At 38.8% G+C, this 17,724-nt stretch overlaps 2 protein-coding genes across 11 annotated transcripts in view; both read left to right on the top strand.

Annotated features, from left to right (window-relative positions):
* LOC145500474 (recombining binding protein suppressor of hairless-like) overlaps nt 1-9,351 on the top strand; it is a 25,642-nt gene extending 16,291 nt beyond the window's left edge. For 2 of the 8 annotated variants that reach the window (XM_081479995.1, XM_081479997.1), the window contains 2 exons: nt 127-195; nt 1,233-2,159. In XM_081479995.1, coding sequence (XP_081336121.1) covers nt 127-195; nt 1,233-1,262 — 99 coding nt within the window. In that variant the 3' untranslated portion in view covers nt 1,263-2,159. The other 6 variants (XM_081479994.1, XM_081479992.1, XM_081479993.1 and 3 more) reach the window with 5 other exon arrangements.
* Nucleotides 3,798-16,697, top strand: LOC145500471 (uncharacterized). 3 transcript variants are annotated; one of them, XM_081479985.1, is made up of 10 exons: nt 3,798-4,001; nt 6,153-6,425; nt 7,134-7,508; nt 9,275-9,423; nt 9,792-9,954; nt 10,595-10,677; nt 11,175-11,400; nt 12,160-12,280; nt 13,564-13,609; nt 13,969-16,697. In XM_081479985.1, the coding sequence occupies exons 1-10, from the start codon at nt 3,851-3,853 to the stop codon at nt 14,080-14,082; spliced, it is 1,701 nt and encodes a 566-aa protein (XP_081336111.1). In that variant the 5' UTR covers nt 3,798-3,850; the 3' UTR covers nt 14,083-16,697. The 3 variants fall into 3 exon arrangements, with proteins under 3 accessions (XP_081336111.1, XP_081336113.1, XP_081336112.1); XM_081479987.1 differs by having other exon boundaries at nt 7,134-7,346; XM_081479986.1 differs by having other exon boundaries at nt 7,155-7,508.
* Nucleotides 16,698-17,724: the final 1,027 nt, after the last annotated feature.

Genomic DNA, 17,724 nt, shown 5'->3' on the forward strand with positions numbered 1-17,724 from the left:
ACGAGTCTTTGATGTCTTTTGACAGTACGTTCTACACAGTTGGAACCGACACCGTAGATGAACGGCCCCCGTAGCCTTTTATACATTGTAACAACTGCCAGTGGCTTCTTTATTTGCTTTTTTCAGGTAATACGAAAAGTCGACAAGCAGACTGCTTTATTAGATGCTGATGAGCCTGTATCACAGCTTCATAAGGTAAATTCTGATTGCACTAACACGAGGCATTCAATGTGAATAGTTTATGCATCAGTCAGTCATCTGATATAGATGTATTCTGTCTTATAGCATAATCCAATCCTTGCAAACTACCATTGTTAGTTGTTACAATTAGAACGTATGCTACACCAGATACGAAAAAACACTTAAAAACATCCTCAAGTTGTGGCCACAAAATATGTGGAAACGTTTTACTTATCTAATGCAACAGCTCGAGACCTCGAGAAAGGGTACAAAATCAGGAAGGTAGAGCATTTTACAGTTGTACTAGCCTCTCCCCTGGAGGCGTTCAGTTAGCTGGGGCGCAGCGCGAAAAACGGTGAGCAAAACAATAGGGGAGAAGCGCGGAGAGAGAAACAGGCAGCGTGTTTCGTGCTGCGCTCCAACTAACTGAACGCTACAATAATACATACAAGTTGTTATAACAAAAGCTTAATAAAAAAAAAAATAATAATAATAAAAGAAGGCAAACACGGAGACTGACTAACCTAGAATGACCTAAATCTCCCATCAAACGCATAAACAATCCATTGACGTCCCATGACACCCAGGGAGCCTTCCCATCGTACCGTCAGAAAAATAATTTCTGACTAATTTGACCCTCGATTGTCAGAAATTACATTTACTGCACGTTTCTATGAACAATCTGGTAATGTTTGTCTGGATTTACATTATCATCACCATGATAATGTTATTGAAGTATTGTTTGTCAATAACGGCTTTCAAGTTCTTTTTACAGCGTAAAATAAAAACAGTGCTTAAACTATTGCTAAAGCAAACTATGGTGTCAACTGAGATACATGTACATGTAGAAACAGAATCCAAGTGTTGATCACGTGATTATTCCACAGGTCGCCTTTTATATGAAAGAAACAGAACGAATGTATCTTTGCTTATCTCAGGAGAGAATTATACATCTCGAAAGTTCACACGGGCCTGTTTCAGTTCCAGCAAGATATTTGCCTCCGTATATCTGCTTTTCGGATTCATCACTGACTAAAGATTATCATATATAGGTCAAGGGAGGACTGAGCTTGAAGTACTGAGGCTAGGAGGAATTTTCAGATTTACGCAACGTTAATTGAGTAAGCTGATACTGTCGTTTTAGCCAGCAAGCTATTACCATATAAATCAACCGAAAAGCAGGTTTAGTTGAAAGCAGATCGGGGATAATTAAACTCCTTTTTTCACAAGTATGTTCCTACTCTAGCTATTGCGCACCTGTATCGCATTAACAAATAATTGTAGAAAATGACTTACCTGGATTCCATCACAACACGTAGAGAGAGTGAGCACATGTAAAGCTACGACCGCATAGATCCATGGGTAGATGTCAGGCTTTATACTTCACAAGGGGAATATGGGGGAAAGAAGATACGGTGGTGATAACTAAACTGATCTGCTAACACGACAAGATTTTTTTTCATATTATTGATTTATACCAGTATTGCTACGATCTGAGGCAAAGCAGTATTAACTACTGTGATACGGGCATCTGAAATGTCGTTGCAAAGGTTGGAAAAAATTGGGTGGGGTCACAAGGTAAATTTTATTTGTTCGTCCTTCGTAATGTTCAAAAACATACTGTAGGCATAACTTGGGGTTTGGAGTTGAAATTTGAACGTTACTTTTGTTGTAAGTGTGATGAAGACCTGTGTGGAATATGCGACCTCACAACTCTTAAAACGTATCTCAGAGTTCGTGGTTTTGACAAAACGGCACAAAAACATAGCCGAGACATCGCTTTGGAGAGGCGTTTATGCCGTGAAAATCCTGGGTTACCTTGTAGAAATCTATACAAAATATTTTCACACTTTTGACAACCGCGCATTCAGTGGACTTGGTGACTGCTACGTAAAAGAGGGTCCCATTCGAAGAGGCTTCGAAAAAAATAAAAACAAATGTGTTAGCAGTTCTAATTTTGCAGACAAATAGATGTTACTTACTTTTATCCCTGATATAAATTTGGAGAAAATCCATTAAATATACCGTTCGTTATTTTTATTTGACTTCGAAAAGGCCTCTTTTAAATTCTTCAAGAAATTTTTACTTCGTATTGATCGTTAGATGTAAAGCATTTTGTCCCGTTTGCAAAACGCCAAGGAAAACATGAAATAAAAAGTTTTGTGGTAATAGATGAGCTCCGAAAAGGTTAAATGGTATCTAGATAGCCCACATAATCCGTCAAAATCGTAGTTTACCACTTAATTTTGTTGCTTACCACAACTTTTGTTGACAAAGCGACCGCGCCGACTTTTGAAACGGTCTAATAAAGGCCCACTTTAATCATTTTTTGCCATGTCTATACATGACATAGAATGACTATTGTAGTTAATAGCCACGCAGTTGGAATTTAAAAAGATGAAAATTTAGTTCTTAGAAAAATATTTAAAGTTAAGGTCGCAAAGTCCGAAAACCATCTGTCTAATGATGATGATGATGATGATGATGATGATGAAGATGATGATGATGATGTTGATGATGATGTTAGATGTCTATTTTTCTGCATGTATTTACATAGCTATTCATCCTTTTAATTAGCACACGGTAGCTCTCAAAGCGACAACACGTCGTGTGCTTTAACCTAAAGCAAACGAGGTTTTAAAAATGCAGGTTTTATTTCTTGTCTGCAGTAAATGTTTCTTTAGTCTTATTTGGCGGTGTAAACAATGGTCAGATTGTAGCATATAAATATGCAACGCAATCAAAATATATCAATAAAACAACAACAGTAAACAGCAACAGAGACCAGAGACGCGCGGAACGGATCAAGTGTCGTGACCTTCCACAATGAAAAGTAGGGTTTTGAATTCAACGTTGATCAGTCCGTCAACTAGCCGTAGTCACGGTCGAGAGATTCTGAAAGTTGTGTAGGTTGTGGCAGTTGGAACGCGCTTTAGTGGCCATTGCCGTTGTGGGGAGGTGGCCAATGTTGAGAGGTTAAAATTAGAGCCGGGTATGAACGGACCGTCTTCCCTGACCAAAGAAAAAGTGGCCATCTCCTGAAGGTTAGGAGGTTCGACTGTAGCTTCCAAAGCGCGAGAAACGATGGCCAATGGTCGTACTCCACTATCACCCCAAGTTAAAAATAAAAATAAAAATTCCATGGTGTGTATTATTCATGCTTACCTGGAGTTGTATTGTAGTCAAAATTGCGTCAAGCAAGCTTCATTGTTACGCCATTCTAGCTTTTATGACGTCATTTTCCCGCGCTCGAGACAACTAAATCCCAGTCTTCCCAGGAATTTTTAAGAACGAGCGTAATACCAGTTCCCCACCGCGCAAAGATTCAAAATGGTGGCGCCGTGTGAACATTTTCTTCACGTGGAATATTTGCATAAAATAATGTCAACAATTCTAGAAACTGAAAGTTTCGATGGTGGAAATCGATATTTTTTGTGCGTTGAAGTAGAACGAAAGCGGTGGTGTGCTGAGGACGCACAAGATGGGCTATTCTGGAGCAAAATGTCAAGTTTATGTAAACTTTGGACGGTGATTTATCAATCTGTGGAACGAATGAACCATTGCCTGTTCACGAGATCAGATGCAAATTGCTCAGTCAACTATAGCAACGGCCTGTTCCAGGAAACCTTGCAGTTATGTATAGAGGCTATGTGCTATTTGAACATGGAATATGGCTCGTAAACGGCTGCAATCTTGGATTGTTCTGCGAGTTGTGCATCTGTTTTCGCTGTTCTTCCATTGTTCCATAATTTGCGGGACTCAACATGTTCCCGGCTCAGAGGAAGTGGGCATTATAAAACACCAAAACAACTTCTCGTCAGGTACGGCTTAATTATCAATTATGAATGAAATGGCTTGGTGAGATCTGACTTGTTAGTTCTTTACGATTTTTGTCGATCAAATCCATGTACATTTGAATTTCACTCGAGGCTAATTTATTAATAATTGTAATATGTATTAAGCGATGTCGCTTTGACTGGTGGTACAGTCTTTTAAGCTTAAGCTTAATCATATTCCGAAGTCGTTTTCATTGTATTTCAGTGTGGTAATTAATTATCGCAATTGTTATTTCTGAATTCACACGTCTTAGTGTTTAATTTCCGTTGAACCGTTTTTTGGATGAATTATTATTATTAACACAAAAATTATTACTTCGATTCGGAGCATTTAAATGGACATGTAGAGTAAAATAGAAACTGCATGTAGAAATGCTATATACCAGTGGAATGATGTACATTTGAACGGGCCCACAGAATGTTTCAGTGACAACAGAGAAGTTCAAGAGCACAGTATTTGGGATTTTCATGATAAGCAGCCAACATTACTTTAGGTAATCATACGGTTTTGAGTTCAATTTGGAATTAATTTGCATGAGTGAGTTTTTCAAAAAGCTGAAATTAAATGAGCCGCTTTGGCGAGTGCAATTTCAGCTTTTTGAAAAATTCACAAGTGCAAATTAATTCCAAATTGAACGAGGAAAACTGTATGATTACTTTTTATAGTATAAACATGATAAAATTCACTTGGAGGAAGTGCCGGAAGATCTTTCTTAAAGCCACTTTTTCTCATTTGAGAAAACTTTTTTCAAAGTTTCCGCACAAAATTTTCATCATCATCTTATGTGATATCATTGGCTTAGAAAATTTCCTTTTGTCTTTTAGCCAATCATAACTCAGAATTACGATGTGTAATTTGCACTAGTGTTACACTTTTTGCACCAGTGTTACACTTTTTGCACTGGTGTTACACTTGAACTGCACTGCTCTCAGCCAATCAGAATCGAGTAATTTTTTCATGTATATTATTATCCATGGAATAAATATTTACTTAACAAATCATAAGTGACCAAAAATAAAATTTAAATGGACGACTACAAAACGCTTATATATCGCGACTGTATACAGTGAAATACAGACTAATCCCTTCCCAAAGTGATCCAAACTTAAATGTGATGCAGGATTACAAAAGGCTTATATGAGGGGGGCATCGGAATGTTTCAGTTTTGCGGATTTGGCCAGTTTTTGGTTTGGTTTCCACATTTAAAAACTGCGGTTTTTCGGTTTTGGTGTCTTGTGTGGTTTGCGGGTTTTCTCCAGTTTAGTCTTTGGTTTTCAGTTTTTCTCAACAATGATGGCAGATTTTCGGATTTTTCTGCCCAATGCATTTGTCAGTTTTTCTGGTTAACATCAAAACAATAGACTATTTTTCAAATATCATGTGGCTGGGATAATGTCTTGTAGACTTTGACCTTAGACTTTAAACCATTGAGTTTCTATTCCTCAATTGCGAGTTTTGTTGCGGGAATAACATTACGCTCACTCGCTCTGTTCATGTGGAATAAAAGCAAAGGAGAGACTATTTGGTTGTAAAATAAAGTAGTTTGGTTGTAAAATGGGGCTGCCATTCTGCCTACAGGAATGAAAATTCTGACAATGGCAATCAAAAAGTGACTTCAGAATCATGGTGTTTCTTTTAAACAAAAATCACCTAAAATCAGTTAATCATGCAATTTGTTTCTAGTTTTACATTGCTGTAGGTCTGTGGAGCCAATTTACACAAAAAACGAGTTTTTTAGACTGTGATGTGTTCTGCACTAATGAGGGAATACGCAGAAAGAACGTGGAAAGTAAACCAAGTTTAGATGTATAAAATTAAATAACAGAAAGAGAGATTCTGAAGGCTACCAAAGCTTTGTTAGTGGGAGCTTTTATTTTGGTTTTGGACAAAATTTCTTGTGGTTTTGCGGTTTTCGGCTATTTTTTGCACAGTTTTGCGGTTTCTAATAGGCCCCTATTCTAATTGTTTTAGTATAATCTACTAACTGTTCAAAACTTTATCTAATTTCTCTTCACGGACATGCCAAGAAATGGCTGTCATTTTGTTAACAGGGGCAGACTGCTAGGCTACTACAAATTTGACCGATCATACATGTATATAGTACTCATCAGTTATTTCTTTCAATTAACATTTAGGAATGTATTTGTACATGCCAAATGATGTGACAATCAGAGTGGGTGAGAAACTTCAACTAAACTGTACTGTTGTCAGAGTTGTGAATTCATCTAAAGTTGAGTTTTCTTGGTATCATGGCACCCAAAGGTTGACTAAACTCACCAGACCCTTAAACAATAAAACAATCCAGCTACTGATCAATAATGTCACTTGGAGTGACAATGGAACTTATGTGTGTAGAGAAAATACCAGCAACAGAGTTCAACCCGCATCTGTCACCGTGAGAGTAGGCGGTAAGTTCAGATCAGTGCAGTGTTTGCTGTCATTTATTATACATGTTGCTAGCAACAGTCTGTACTTTAGATAGTTGAGTAGGGTGTTTGCCTTTCATAACTTGGATGATACTGTATACATTAGTGTTTACATGTATATACCCGCATATGTTCACTTTAATTGGTTTATGTTTGTAGCCTTAATAGACTGAGAGAATGGAGAAGTGGTGTCATTGTTAGTTAAGCGTGGATAAATCACAGTGCCAATTTTACTTTTTTTTTTCTTAATAAATGTCTTTTATATGATATAATTTATATTATTTTTTAAATGAACACTCAAGCCAGACTTTCAATAATTAAGACATGAAAAGCGATAGTATACTTAGAGATGCAAAAAAGAGAGGGAAAAAAGCATTTATATATTAACAGAAGAAGGCTTATTTTAATTTTCTTTTAACAAATTGGTGTTGAACTGCAATTTTTTGAGCTCTGCACCTTCAAAATTACCCAAGTCAGTGTTAAATATTAAATATTTCTGGTAAAATCTCAGCTGGCAATAAGTTAAATTGTTTCATCTGGTGTCATTAACTCCCCAATGGCTCTGCTGGCTGGTACCTTCAACTCTGTGCACTGATACATGTATTAACTAATGTTTAAATATCTCAACCAATTTGTAATTAAAGTGAATGAAATATTGAAATAATTTAGTTGGTGTTGTCTTACATGTAGATCTTCCTGGTCCACCCCAAGATGTATGGATCAACAATGTTGAGTTGAAAACTTATGCTCACTGGAAAGGTCCTTGGTACCAGGGTGGATTACAGCTCAGTTATGCTGTTAAAGCAAGATGCAAGAATGCATCCACTCCACTTCGTAACTGTACCTTGAAGGATTCTGTAACTCTCTGGGAAGGTGTACGTCCCCAACAGGGATCAGAGTCAGGTCGATTCATGTGTAAAATCCGGCCGATTCTTTATCAATTTTATCCACACACCTTTATTCCAGTACCCTATATTACCTTTGTTGAAGCCAGCAATGTTCTTGGGTCAAGAAGGAGCAGTCCAGTTGAATTCACCTACAATGTCCTGAACAGCATCGTTTATAGTAAGTGTCTATTAGTGACAGTCTATTAAATGAGGCTCAATTTAGACTAGGTTAGACTCAAGACATTGCTGGCCAGCTGTCTCCTTCACTAATGTGGGGTGAACTCAGGACTTTTACAGGGCTCGGTTTACAGCTCTCCCTATGAGGTCATTTTGCTTGTGCTGGTTGCTCTTTGGTTACAGTCTTGGTAAAGTATTTTGCTCCACCTATCATTGATTTCCCTCTAGGTAAGTATAAATTAGGCACAGTGGGACTGTGCTAGGTTATTGTAAGCTGCTCACAATATTGTCATGGCTACCTTGCACAGTTGCACCTGGCTCCAACTGAACTTTCAGGCACCTTCCAACACTCAACTATTAGAGATGTGTTACTGAAAACTAGTTCAATATGTAAGTCAGTCTCTGATTTCCCTGTTGGGCAGGTAACTTTTTATTTGCCCAGGTAAGTAAAGAAAAGTAAATTAAGACTTATGCAGGGTTGCTTGTCCGAAGGTGAGCTGGAGTTCTTGGGACTTTTATTCCTAGCCCTGTCATGTGGGTTATCAAATGGTGGGGGAGATTATCTTGGCTTTCCTGTGAAGTTATGAAGTCACAAAAAACAATTTGTATATTGTGATTTCATAAGATCAAATAAAAGTTATTACTGACGTTGCTCCCAGTGAATATAAATACAGAGTGTCAGAATGGAAAAATACTTGATGGATCTCATTCATAGTATACCATGATCTCGAAGCAAACATTTTTGCCTCTGATTAATCCAAGCATGCAATCACCATGCAATAAGGATGAGTTTTATAATCATAGGTCAATGTGTGTAGAGGGTGCAGTGCTTGTCAAGGGTGATTGAGGTGATTCCTTAGTATTGCATTGCACATCCTTACTGTGCACGATTTTCGCGTCATTAGCGCTCACACATGAGCGTGTGCTCGTTCAGAATGTAAGAGATTTCCCTCAAACTAAGCTCTATAGTGAAATAAATGCTCCTTTTCTCTTAAAGGAGCACTGTGACCCCCACTTTTTATTTCATAATTTAAATGAGAACAATGTCCTGAATTACTGAGAAAAAAAATAGCAAAAATCTATAGCTACTTTGTTGGCAAATGAAATAAATACTACAGAAGGAGAGACAACAGGCCTCAACAGTGCACGTCCAAATTAGGTTTCCTCGAAAAGATAAGAAATTGCAGGGTATTTGAAGACATTTTTTCTGGGACATAGATGAATAAGCAATCAAAGAAAGTCAAACTCTGTGTGATATAACACGCTGTATTGAAAAATAATCAACCTTATTTGTTGTGCACGGAAACTTCCAAAAGTCACCTAAATAACCATATTTGTCAGCATTGTGGCATGAAAACAAGCACGGTGACCCCCTCTTTTTACTACATTTTTAATATCTTTTTGTCCTGTAACAACAACATACCAAGTTTCATCCAAACTCTATGGCAGGTTCTTTTACTAGGGAATCACCTTCAGTAACTTATGTTTACAGGGGTGTCATTAAAGTTTTGAAGTGAACTTCTTTATAAGAAAACTTTCTTCTAGATGGTCAAACCAGGCGGGAAAAATTATCCTCACAGCTGATCAATTTGCCTGGTGCCCAGCCCTGAATGGAACCCCTGTGTACAGCAGCCCTTTGCACAGCACCCTTTACACACATTGCAGGCGTTTGAATGTAATACTGTCTGCTGTGTTCTGTGAAATGATGACTCAGAAAGAAATTAAATTAAACCAACTCTTAATGTTCAGCCTGTTTTTCTCACTTAGCAACCCCACAACCTGCAGTTTTTCTTGCTGCCAAAGAAGTGACACCACCCAGTACTGTGAAAGTCTCATGGGAAGATGCCAGACGAGGCCAACTCAGAGAGATGGAGTATACTATTCTGTACCATAAAGATGGTGACAACCACAATAAGGTAAAAACTTTATTAGTAGATGTATGTACTTACAGCTTGGAATTTGTTTCACACAATACAATGTTTATAGTGTGCACTATTTACTGAGGGAGTGCTGGGTAATTTGATTCATCTAAATCCATGAAATCATATGCCAATTTTTTTTTACATGATTATTCGCTTATTATATTAATTATGAGTGCACGCACATTTTGATAATTTACTGCAGTCAATCACTATGAAGTTATTTACTCAGTCTAATAATAAATCAACAGATAAGACAACCCAATTGATTTCCTAGCCGTACATGACTGCTTAAGTTATTAGTGACTTAAACATCTTAATAAAGTGTTATTTTTATGTCTGTGACTACTGTGGGGCTGTTGTAGAGCTTGACTAGGAGAGCACCAGAAACTAATGCCCTAATACATGACCTGGTTGGATTCTCCCGCTACCATTTCTACTTACTGGTACGGTATGCAGAGAAAAACACAAACACATATGGTATCTACAGTGAGGCGACACAATGTACAGTGAGAACAGATGTCTCAGGTAAGCTACACTGTACTAAAAATTGTGACCATGAGGTTCCAAATAATTGAAAATCTCCTTTGGTGATGTGAGATTGGAGTATTTGATTGTACTGTGAACTTAACTTGAGTTTGCAAATGAGACCCTATCTCTTTATTTCACGAGGTTCTTGATAATGTTATGGTCTAGCCTTGTATTTTTGGTGTGGAATCAACCGAAACAAAATTTGGCCAAATTCAGGCCAGTGACTCAATATTTCAGGATATCAGGTCAGTGGACATGGCTTCCAATTGGCTAACTGTGAATTTGGGTACGGTAAGCTTGAATAGTACTGTGATTAGACTGCATTTGGCCAGCTCTTAATGGAACACGATGTGTACACGTAGTGGAAATTTCGTGAAAAGTGCGTAGGTCTGCCATCTCTGTTTGTTGCAATCTGTTGAGAAAAACAAAGAACTGTCAGCTGACAGTTGAGTTTATGTAATCATGTCAAGATCTTTTATTAGTCTCACCTTTTCTGAGGAAGATTCATGAGAAGTGGTGTGTGCACGGTACTGTATGGGCCACGCCCTACAATCTCAGTGCTAAGCGTGACCTACAGTGTTGGATGAATTTCACAGATAGTTTCACAGGTAATTCTTTTGTTGATTATTTTTTCTAGCACCAAGGGATCCTCCACTAATTACGAACTGTAGTCACTGGATTAATGTTAGCAGTGATCGTGGATTGATGATCACCTGGAGGGTATGTGATCTTTGTCAATGACAAGTAAAGCCGGTACTTATTAATGAAGTCCAGCTGACTCAAGTGACAGTGACTGTAGCATAAAGTGGATAAGAGTATTCCTACTCTCCCTCCCCACCCTCGCTTTCCTGGGTGAGATACTCGTCCATCGCAAAATTCTGCCAAGTTATCCCAACAATTTGGTGGTACCCATTGATACACCTGTGTGGAGAGAGACACTGTCAGAGTAAACTGTCTTGCTCAAGAACGCAATGCAGTGTCCCTGGCCAGAGCTCGAACCTGGAGATAATCCGGAGACAAGCGCACTAAGTTTCTAATCACGAGGCCACCGCACCTTCCACTGGCCTTGGTGCAGGGCGTGGGTATAATGGCTGATATCCAATGGCTGCATGCTGGGCCAATCAAAGATCTGGGAATACATTACCGAATGCTTCAGTTTTTTAACAGTACACAAGATAATGATTATATACCGGTCATATTTTTCTCTTTTATCATAGATTCCTCACGCTGAATATTTCAGTGGTCCCACGAAGAGTACACTGATTTTGTACCGCTGTTCAAAAGGCTCAGGAAATGTAACAATCAATGACACGTCTGCTCGCAGTGCAGTCATAACTGCCGTGAAACTGTCTGACTCTTGCCATGTGTGGATGAAACTGTGCAATGAACCAGGATTGTGTAGCTCTATCAGCAACACGTGCCTCACTCCTAGCATTCGTAAAGGTGCATACAAACACCTTCTGTCGGAGGTTCAGGGCTTTCATTAAGGATGACGCGCCAGGCAGATTGGCGGGCCGTGAGGCTAATTTTGTCTGCCAGGTTTGAACATCTGGAAGAAAGATTTTCCTATAAAAAAAAAGTTCAGTTCAAAGAGTTTTGCCCGCCTGTGAAAACCAATTGTCCTTCTGCTGAAAACGTTCATGAAACCCCTAGAGCTTACAACTGTGGTCACAGTCTACAGATGTTCATTGTAGGAGAGAAAACAGTTTATTTTTTGAAGAACGAGAGCTTGTTGTTCAATGCCCTATACTCTACTCACGTGTTGATTTCATTTCAGGGATGGTCAACAGCAAGCTCTTTATGACGATTTCGAGAATCGGACGCAGTCTGTTTTGTCCCATTATATTTAAAACCAAAAACCAAGGAAAACGTACAGTAATCTTCAATTACGTTCAAAGTGCTTTAGTCATAAGATGTTTGGACTCGCATTGGTCGGAGAATCTTTCGATGTAAAGGAGCGCATGAGGGGATGTCGAAGGAAGTAAAATTTGGACGGGACCGATTCGGCTCGCTGATTGACTGCGGATCCACTCGGCTATTGCCTTGTGGATCCACACCTACTTTGACAATGTTGTGATGAAATTCATGATCAATAACAAGACAGATGCATGAAAAACTGACGTCAATTTGTTAAGCATGGTATTGCATATGATATGGCATAGTATCGTATATCTCCTATATGCTTGTTGTTACTTCCTTTAGGTAACTCATCCTCAGGTCCCACAAATTCAAAGAACAGTGTCACAAAAACTGTGTTGATGAGCGTGGCTGGAGCAGTAATGGGCGTAGTTCTAGTAATCATTATTGTCACATGCTACAGAAGGTAAGGTGGATAAACATTCAGGAGTGGGCAGTGAGGACAGGGAGGTGAATTTCCAGTGAGAGGTAGTGAGTGCCTACTTTGGGGTGGGTAGTTGGCGCAAGGGGGGCTGGGGCGGAGATGTTGAAGAGCAATTGGAGATGTAGAGAAACTTAAGAGATTGTGACCAGGGGCTCCTTTCTCGAAAGTCCCAGTAGTTACCAGTCCCGAGAAGCTTTTATTTTTGTTTGCCAAGTTTACAATACATTCAAGATCGAGATATTAATAGTTTTGAAACAATAAACATACCAGGAAACCAAACAAAATGGACTGATTTTTGAGCGGAGTCCCACACTACTATTCCTTAGATGTAGATCTTACAGTATAGTTCCAGGCACGTAAAGTTACCGGGGACGGATTGACTGCGGCGAAAAATAGAGGCCCAGGAACTACGATTGAAGCCTGGGAATGAGTTTACAATAGAAACATTGCCACATTAGAAGCTTAAAAACATGCTGCGCAGCTTTCTGCGCATCCCTAGCCCTACTTGCAGGCTCAGGTAATAATACAGGCTGCAATGGTAGAAAGAACAGCGGACTGCTAATAAGGTACGCGAGGATATCGTTCGGTTGATTTATTTATAATTGGGCACAAGTTTTATTCCGCATTTCACTGTTGAGAAAAGAAGTCTCCCCCTGCCTGCTGAGAGGCTCTCTTGCTTATATATTCACTGGTTTGCTTGAATGGATGTAATATGTAAAGAGTGTTTGTGGCAAAAATGTGTCTTCGCACCGAAATTTTTTGTATATTGTTAGGAAATAAAGGGTTCGGAAACCTTCTTTAGGTTAATTTTGTCCGAACAAAAACTGATTCTCCAGGAAAACAATACACTAGCTTTCCATTAGTGACGTTAAAATGTTGCTGCTCACCAGGAAAACTTAACTGGGAAAGCAGATAAAGTTCGTAACTCGATCTTTTGATTCAAAAGATCAACGAAATCCCGCCATTTTTTTCAAACTTGGAGCCTAGCACACAGCCAAAACTCGCGCATGCTTATTGCGCTTTCCCGCTCTGAATTTGCCACACATCTTGCTGCTAGTCACTCAGCCCATGCCACTTCAAACTTCAGGGATTGCTCACATTTTAACGTGGGGGAAACTGAACTCGGTCTGTTTCCAATTCAGAAGCAGTTGAACGATCTCTGTGTTATACCAGGATAGTACAGTAATTTGCTCATCGGAATCAAGATTTCTTTTAACAGTTCGGTAATTTACCAGTGTTTTTTTTTTTTTTCCTTTTTCTTTCAGGAGGCGTGAGAACGGAACATCGGGATCTCCCTTAAGAGATTTTCTGGTAAGACTCAAGTACAATCAATCTGAGTTCAATCTGCAAAATCTTTCATCAAGAGATGAAGTTTACTTAGGTTTTCACTTTCGGACAAATCAAACATGATTTCTTGAGGAAGATGAAAAAATGATATGAGGAGACTTGAAAAAAAGGTTTGATGCGTTTATTTAGGTGATATGAATCAGGTTTGGAATCCAGCAATAGTTTCTTGAAGACGCATTTCTGAAAGAGCGATTGTTTACGGCTGAAAAAATCCGTGACAAGTCTTGTTTCTGGAGTCTGACACATCGCGTACTTTGGTTTGTTTTTTTTTCTCTTAGTTTTTCTCGTTTTAGTTCTCAGACCCTTTCTTTCTCCTTTGGCAGGTTATGCCCCCGGTTATCCATGGTTATGACGAGGTTGAAGAGCCCGTGGTCAATAACAACTGTTACAATGTAATCACCGTGCAGTCACATGCTGGATGTGAAAGGACCCTATGAAAGAGCCGTACACAATTGCAATAAGGTCCGCAGCAAGGGAGCTGTGTTCAGGAGTGTACTACTCATACGGCCCTTGGGGAAAAAAAGGGCCCTTATGTGGTAATGTTCCATGTCAGCAAAAGTTCTTGGAGAAGTCCCCGAAAAGAGAGGCGTTTGAGCCGTTTGGGGTCATGTTGTGAACCAAGATCTCCGCAAGTTAATATTTTACATCAGCTTGGCTCCATAAGAATTCCTTGGCCTTGAGGTGCAATGTAGGTCAAAAACTGGATTCTCCGACCCCGAAACGCTATTTTCTCCCGATGCAGATAAGATCAAAGGTCTATATATGCACTGAAAGGAATAAGTAAACACAAGAGGGGATAAAGAATAAAGAGTTAATCCACGTATAGGCTTTATTTTTAAGGTTAATCCCTGTCAAGTTATTTCTAGACATAGTACCCAGTTCTCTGGCGGATAATGTTGCCACTCGTGTGCGTGGATGTTTTGGTGGCTCTTTCTAAACTCTCCCGGGGATCTGAGATGTGATATGAAAATAACTTGAGGGGGATTACCTTAGGAGTAAGGCACATATCGAGGAATAACTTGATCTCTTACCTTTCAAAAGTTCACGCTCTCTTGGTAAAAGAAAGTATCTAACAGCAACCGCCGCAGTATAGTTTATTTTAAACGGATTGGATTGTACACTACTGCCGGTGAAGGTAACATTAAGTTTCTCTCAGCTCATTTCTCTTAGCTCTTTATTCGCTGACAAATTAAACTCATTTTTATGTGAGAGATTTCACATGTTCTTGGTAGTCCCAAGTTCAAATTCTTGGCTACTCCTCTCAATAGCCTGCTGGTTTGGTTCCTGCCGGTTGGCAGTCTTATGTCCAATTGCATTTTTTCCCTCGGTTTGACTGACATGCCTGATCACAACTATGACAAATCTGCTTGGTTCTCACCACTGAGCGCAAGCGGCTTTGCTGTCCAAAGACAAAGTGTCCAATAACAGTGTCCAGTAACACGGCGTCTATACCACAATTGCTACTGATCTCGCAATCTAATTGGCTAATTTGCTGTTGTCGCGAAGAGTCCAGACAACGCTGCTCTTGTCAGTGTGTCACGCAATGCCTTTTTCAGCTCGCGCTCTGAAAAAAAAAAAACATTTTCTTTGACCTTTGTATTGTGATAAAAAACAAATTGAAATGTGGTTAAGCGTGGTCTGCACTCTTATCGACAACGATACGCGTCATTCGTTGTGGACTCACTCGGCTGTGCCTCATGAGTCCACAACATTTTGACCACCGTGATGACACATCGTTGTTGATAAGAGTGCAGACCACGCTAAACCATATTTGATTTGTTAGAACAAGGTGGCTGAGTGCTTTATTTGGTTCAACCTTGTTTCTGAGCATTCATCTATATCCCAAAACCATTTACCCGTGAATTTTGTTATTGAGATGACAATCACTCATATAACCACAGACCGAATTGGACTCCACTCAGTCTATTACCAGTACTAATCAAAAACTCGGACAAAGGTAGACGTGCTTAACTGACAGTTAAATCAGGTACCTAAAAATAATCGAAATGAGTGTATCTTTAATTTGTTTTGTTTACTACATTTGATGATGCTACTTTTTTAGGAAATAATTTTTGGTCACACGTTGTACGGCAGTTCCAATTTATCAGTGACAGTTCACAGATGGACCTCTTTGAGTTTTTGCTAGTCAGTCCTTTTTTCCTAGATGAAGAAATATCCTCTTGAGGGAAAAAAAACTCTTAAGATTTGTTCGTTTGTGTCCTCAATTATCACTGTACTCTTTTTCCTAGTTTGTAGACTTCAGTAATAAAATTTAATAGTGATTCACAAAAGTGCTGTGGTATAATTATCACTTTCTATTCTTTTTCTAAAAAATCGAACATTCCTATATCGAGGTTAATTTATTGCAATTTTAAATGATTTATCTAAGTACTTTGTTTGTTGCAAGCAATAGTACTAGTTCAGGGTTACTGATATGAAAATTTGCTTTCATGTGTTAAGAATGGCTGGCTCAAAATTTTTTTGTATATGAGAAATGTTTTTATCGGTGCAGAGTGTTGATGAGAATTTCTTACCCAAACGTTTTTTATAAGTGGATTAACATCAGCAACAAGCCAAGTTAAAAAAAAAAAAAAAGCAATATATTTAGAATATAGATATATTTTTTATAGCATACACTAAAATTGTTATGGGGTTCAGAAACTGAATATAAACCAATAAACTTTGAACATTAATGAAGTGTCATGGCTTTCGGTTTCTGAGGACCGTTTGACGGATTTGATTGTTAAGCAATGTTGCTGCCCACATCCACAGCCAACCCGGACAGAATCCCACGAACCAGCCCTGTGGAACAAAAAAAGAGTTCACAAGTAAATGCAGTGCATGATCGAGTTCTGCGAAACTACAATGAGCTACAATAGTGTTGAAAGACTTCACAGTAGAATTCGATTTTCGAGCGTCTGGGAAACATCCCCCCCCCCCTCCCCTTCCTCCCAAACAATGTTGAATTTTCTATTTCTAAGATAACGCAGATCATAGCACCTACGCAACATTGAATCAGGGGGCTGGGGGTATCAGAGAATCAATGCTAAATGCAAATGAAATAGAATAAGAGGTTAAATATCGAAAAGTGTCATTTTCAAAGAGGGTGGGTTTTTTTTACATGTACCGAAAAAGGCAATTTTTTGCGAGCCAAACTGCGACCTTGTAAACAACTGACGGTGTTTTTTGGAGCATTCTCATCCGTCCAAATTAGCCACTTTAGAAACAAGAGGAAATCTGGGGCGAGTCCACAAACCACTGTGAGATGTGACTCGCCCCAGATTTCTCCTCATTAATTAAGTGGTGAACTGTCTATGAAATTAAGACAATTTTCGTTTCGATGTTATCGAGATTTATTAGCATCCTGAGCATTTCCTCGCTTTGACTGAAACTTAACTGGATCTTGTTCCCACCCTCTGAGCAAACGTCTTTCTAATTATCTAAGATCGCTAATTTCCTTTTGGTGCAAACAGGACAACTCGGATTAATATTAATTGAATTAATATTAATCCTGATGATTATTATAATCCAGTAATAAATTATTATAATTCAGTAATAGATTATTGTAACCCTTTACTGAGGTTTGAGCCATGCCTTAATCTGAATTATGTTATTCTGATAAATATTAATCCACCGTGATATATGCCGACTCCGAACCTCGAAACAGTTAGTGTCTTTGGGATTCTCACTATTCTCATGCAGCTGGTAGTTATTCCCTTTCTCAAGCTCCCCTTTTTTGTAAAAGCACATGCCCATGGCATGGATTCGCTGGTGCAGAGGCGCTTGTTCCTATTCATTTACTCCTAGGGTCAACATAGTGGTATCTACCAGCTCTAGCATACGCACGGAATCGTCATAGCATGTGACTGATGTGATCAGTGTTATGTCTCGTCAGTCCCGTGTTATGTCTGCAGTGTGTCTGTCATATAGATCTGTTATATCCAAACCTTCACGGGAATTTTATCTGGATTATAATAGAGATAATGATATCGGATGATATTATTGATGATAATCTAATCCTTCCAATTGAATTATAGTAATCTCTTACTGAATTATAATAATCTATTACTGGATTATAA

This window comes from Orbicella franksi, chromosome 10, assembly GCF_964199315.1.
Source record: "Orbicella franksi chromosome 10, jaOrbFran1.1, whole genome shotgun sequence".
Classification (NCBI taxonomy): Eukaryota; Metazoa; Cnidaria; class Anthozoa; order Scleractinia; family Merulinidae; genus Orbicella; species Orbicella franksi.

What these genes read in the sequence shown, in the direction of transcription:
- LOC145500471 (XM_081479985.1), top strand. Translation starts at nt 3,851, where the DNA reads ATGGCTCGTAAACGGCTGCAATCTTGGATTGTTCTGCGAGTTGTGCAT. An exon ending in ATGGTGACAACCACAATAAG is followed by an intron (nt 9,424 to 9,791) that starts GTAAAAACTTTA and finishes GGGCTGTTGTAG; the next exon opens with AGCTTGACTAGGAGAGCACC. An exon ending in CACTCCTAGCATTCGTAAAG is followed by an intron (nt 11,401 to 12,159) that starts GTGCATACAAAC and finishes TACTTCCTTTAG; the next exon opens with GTAACTCATCCTCAGGTCCC.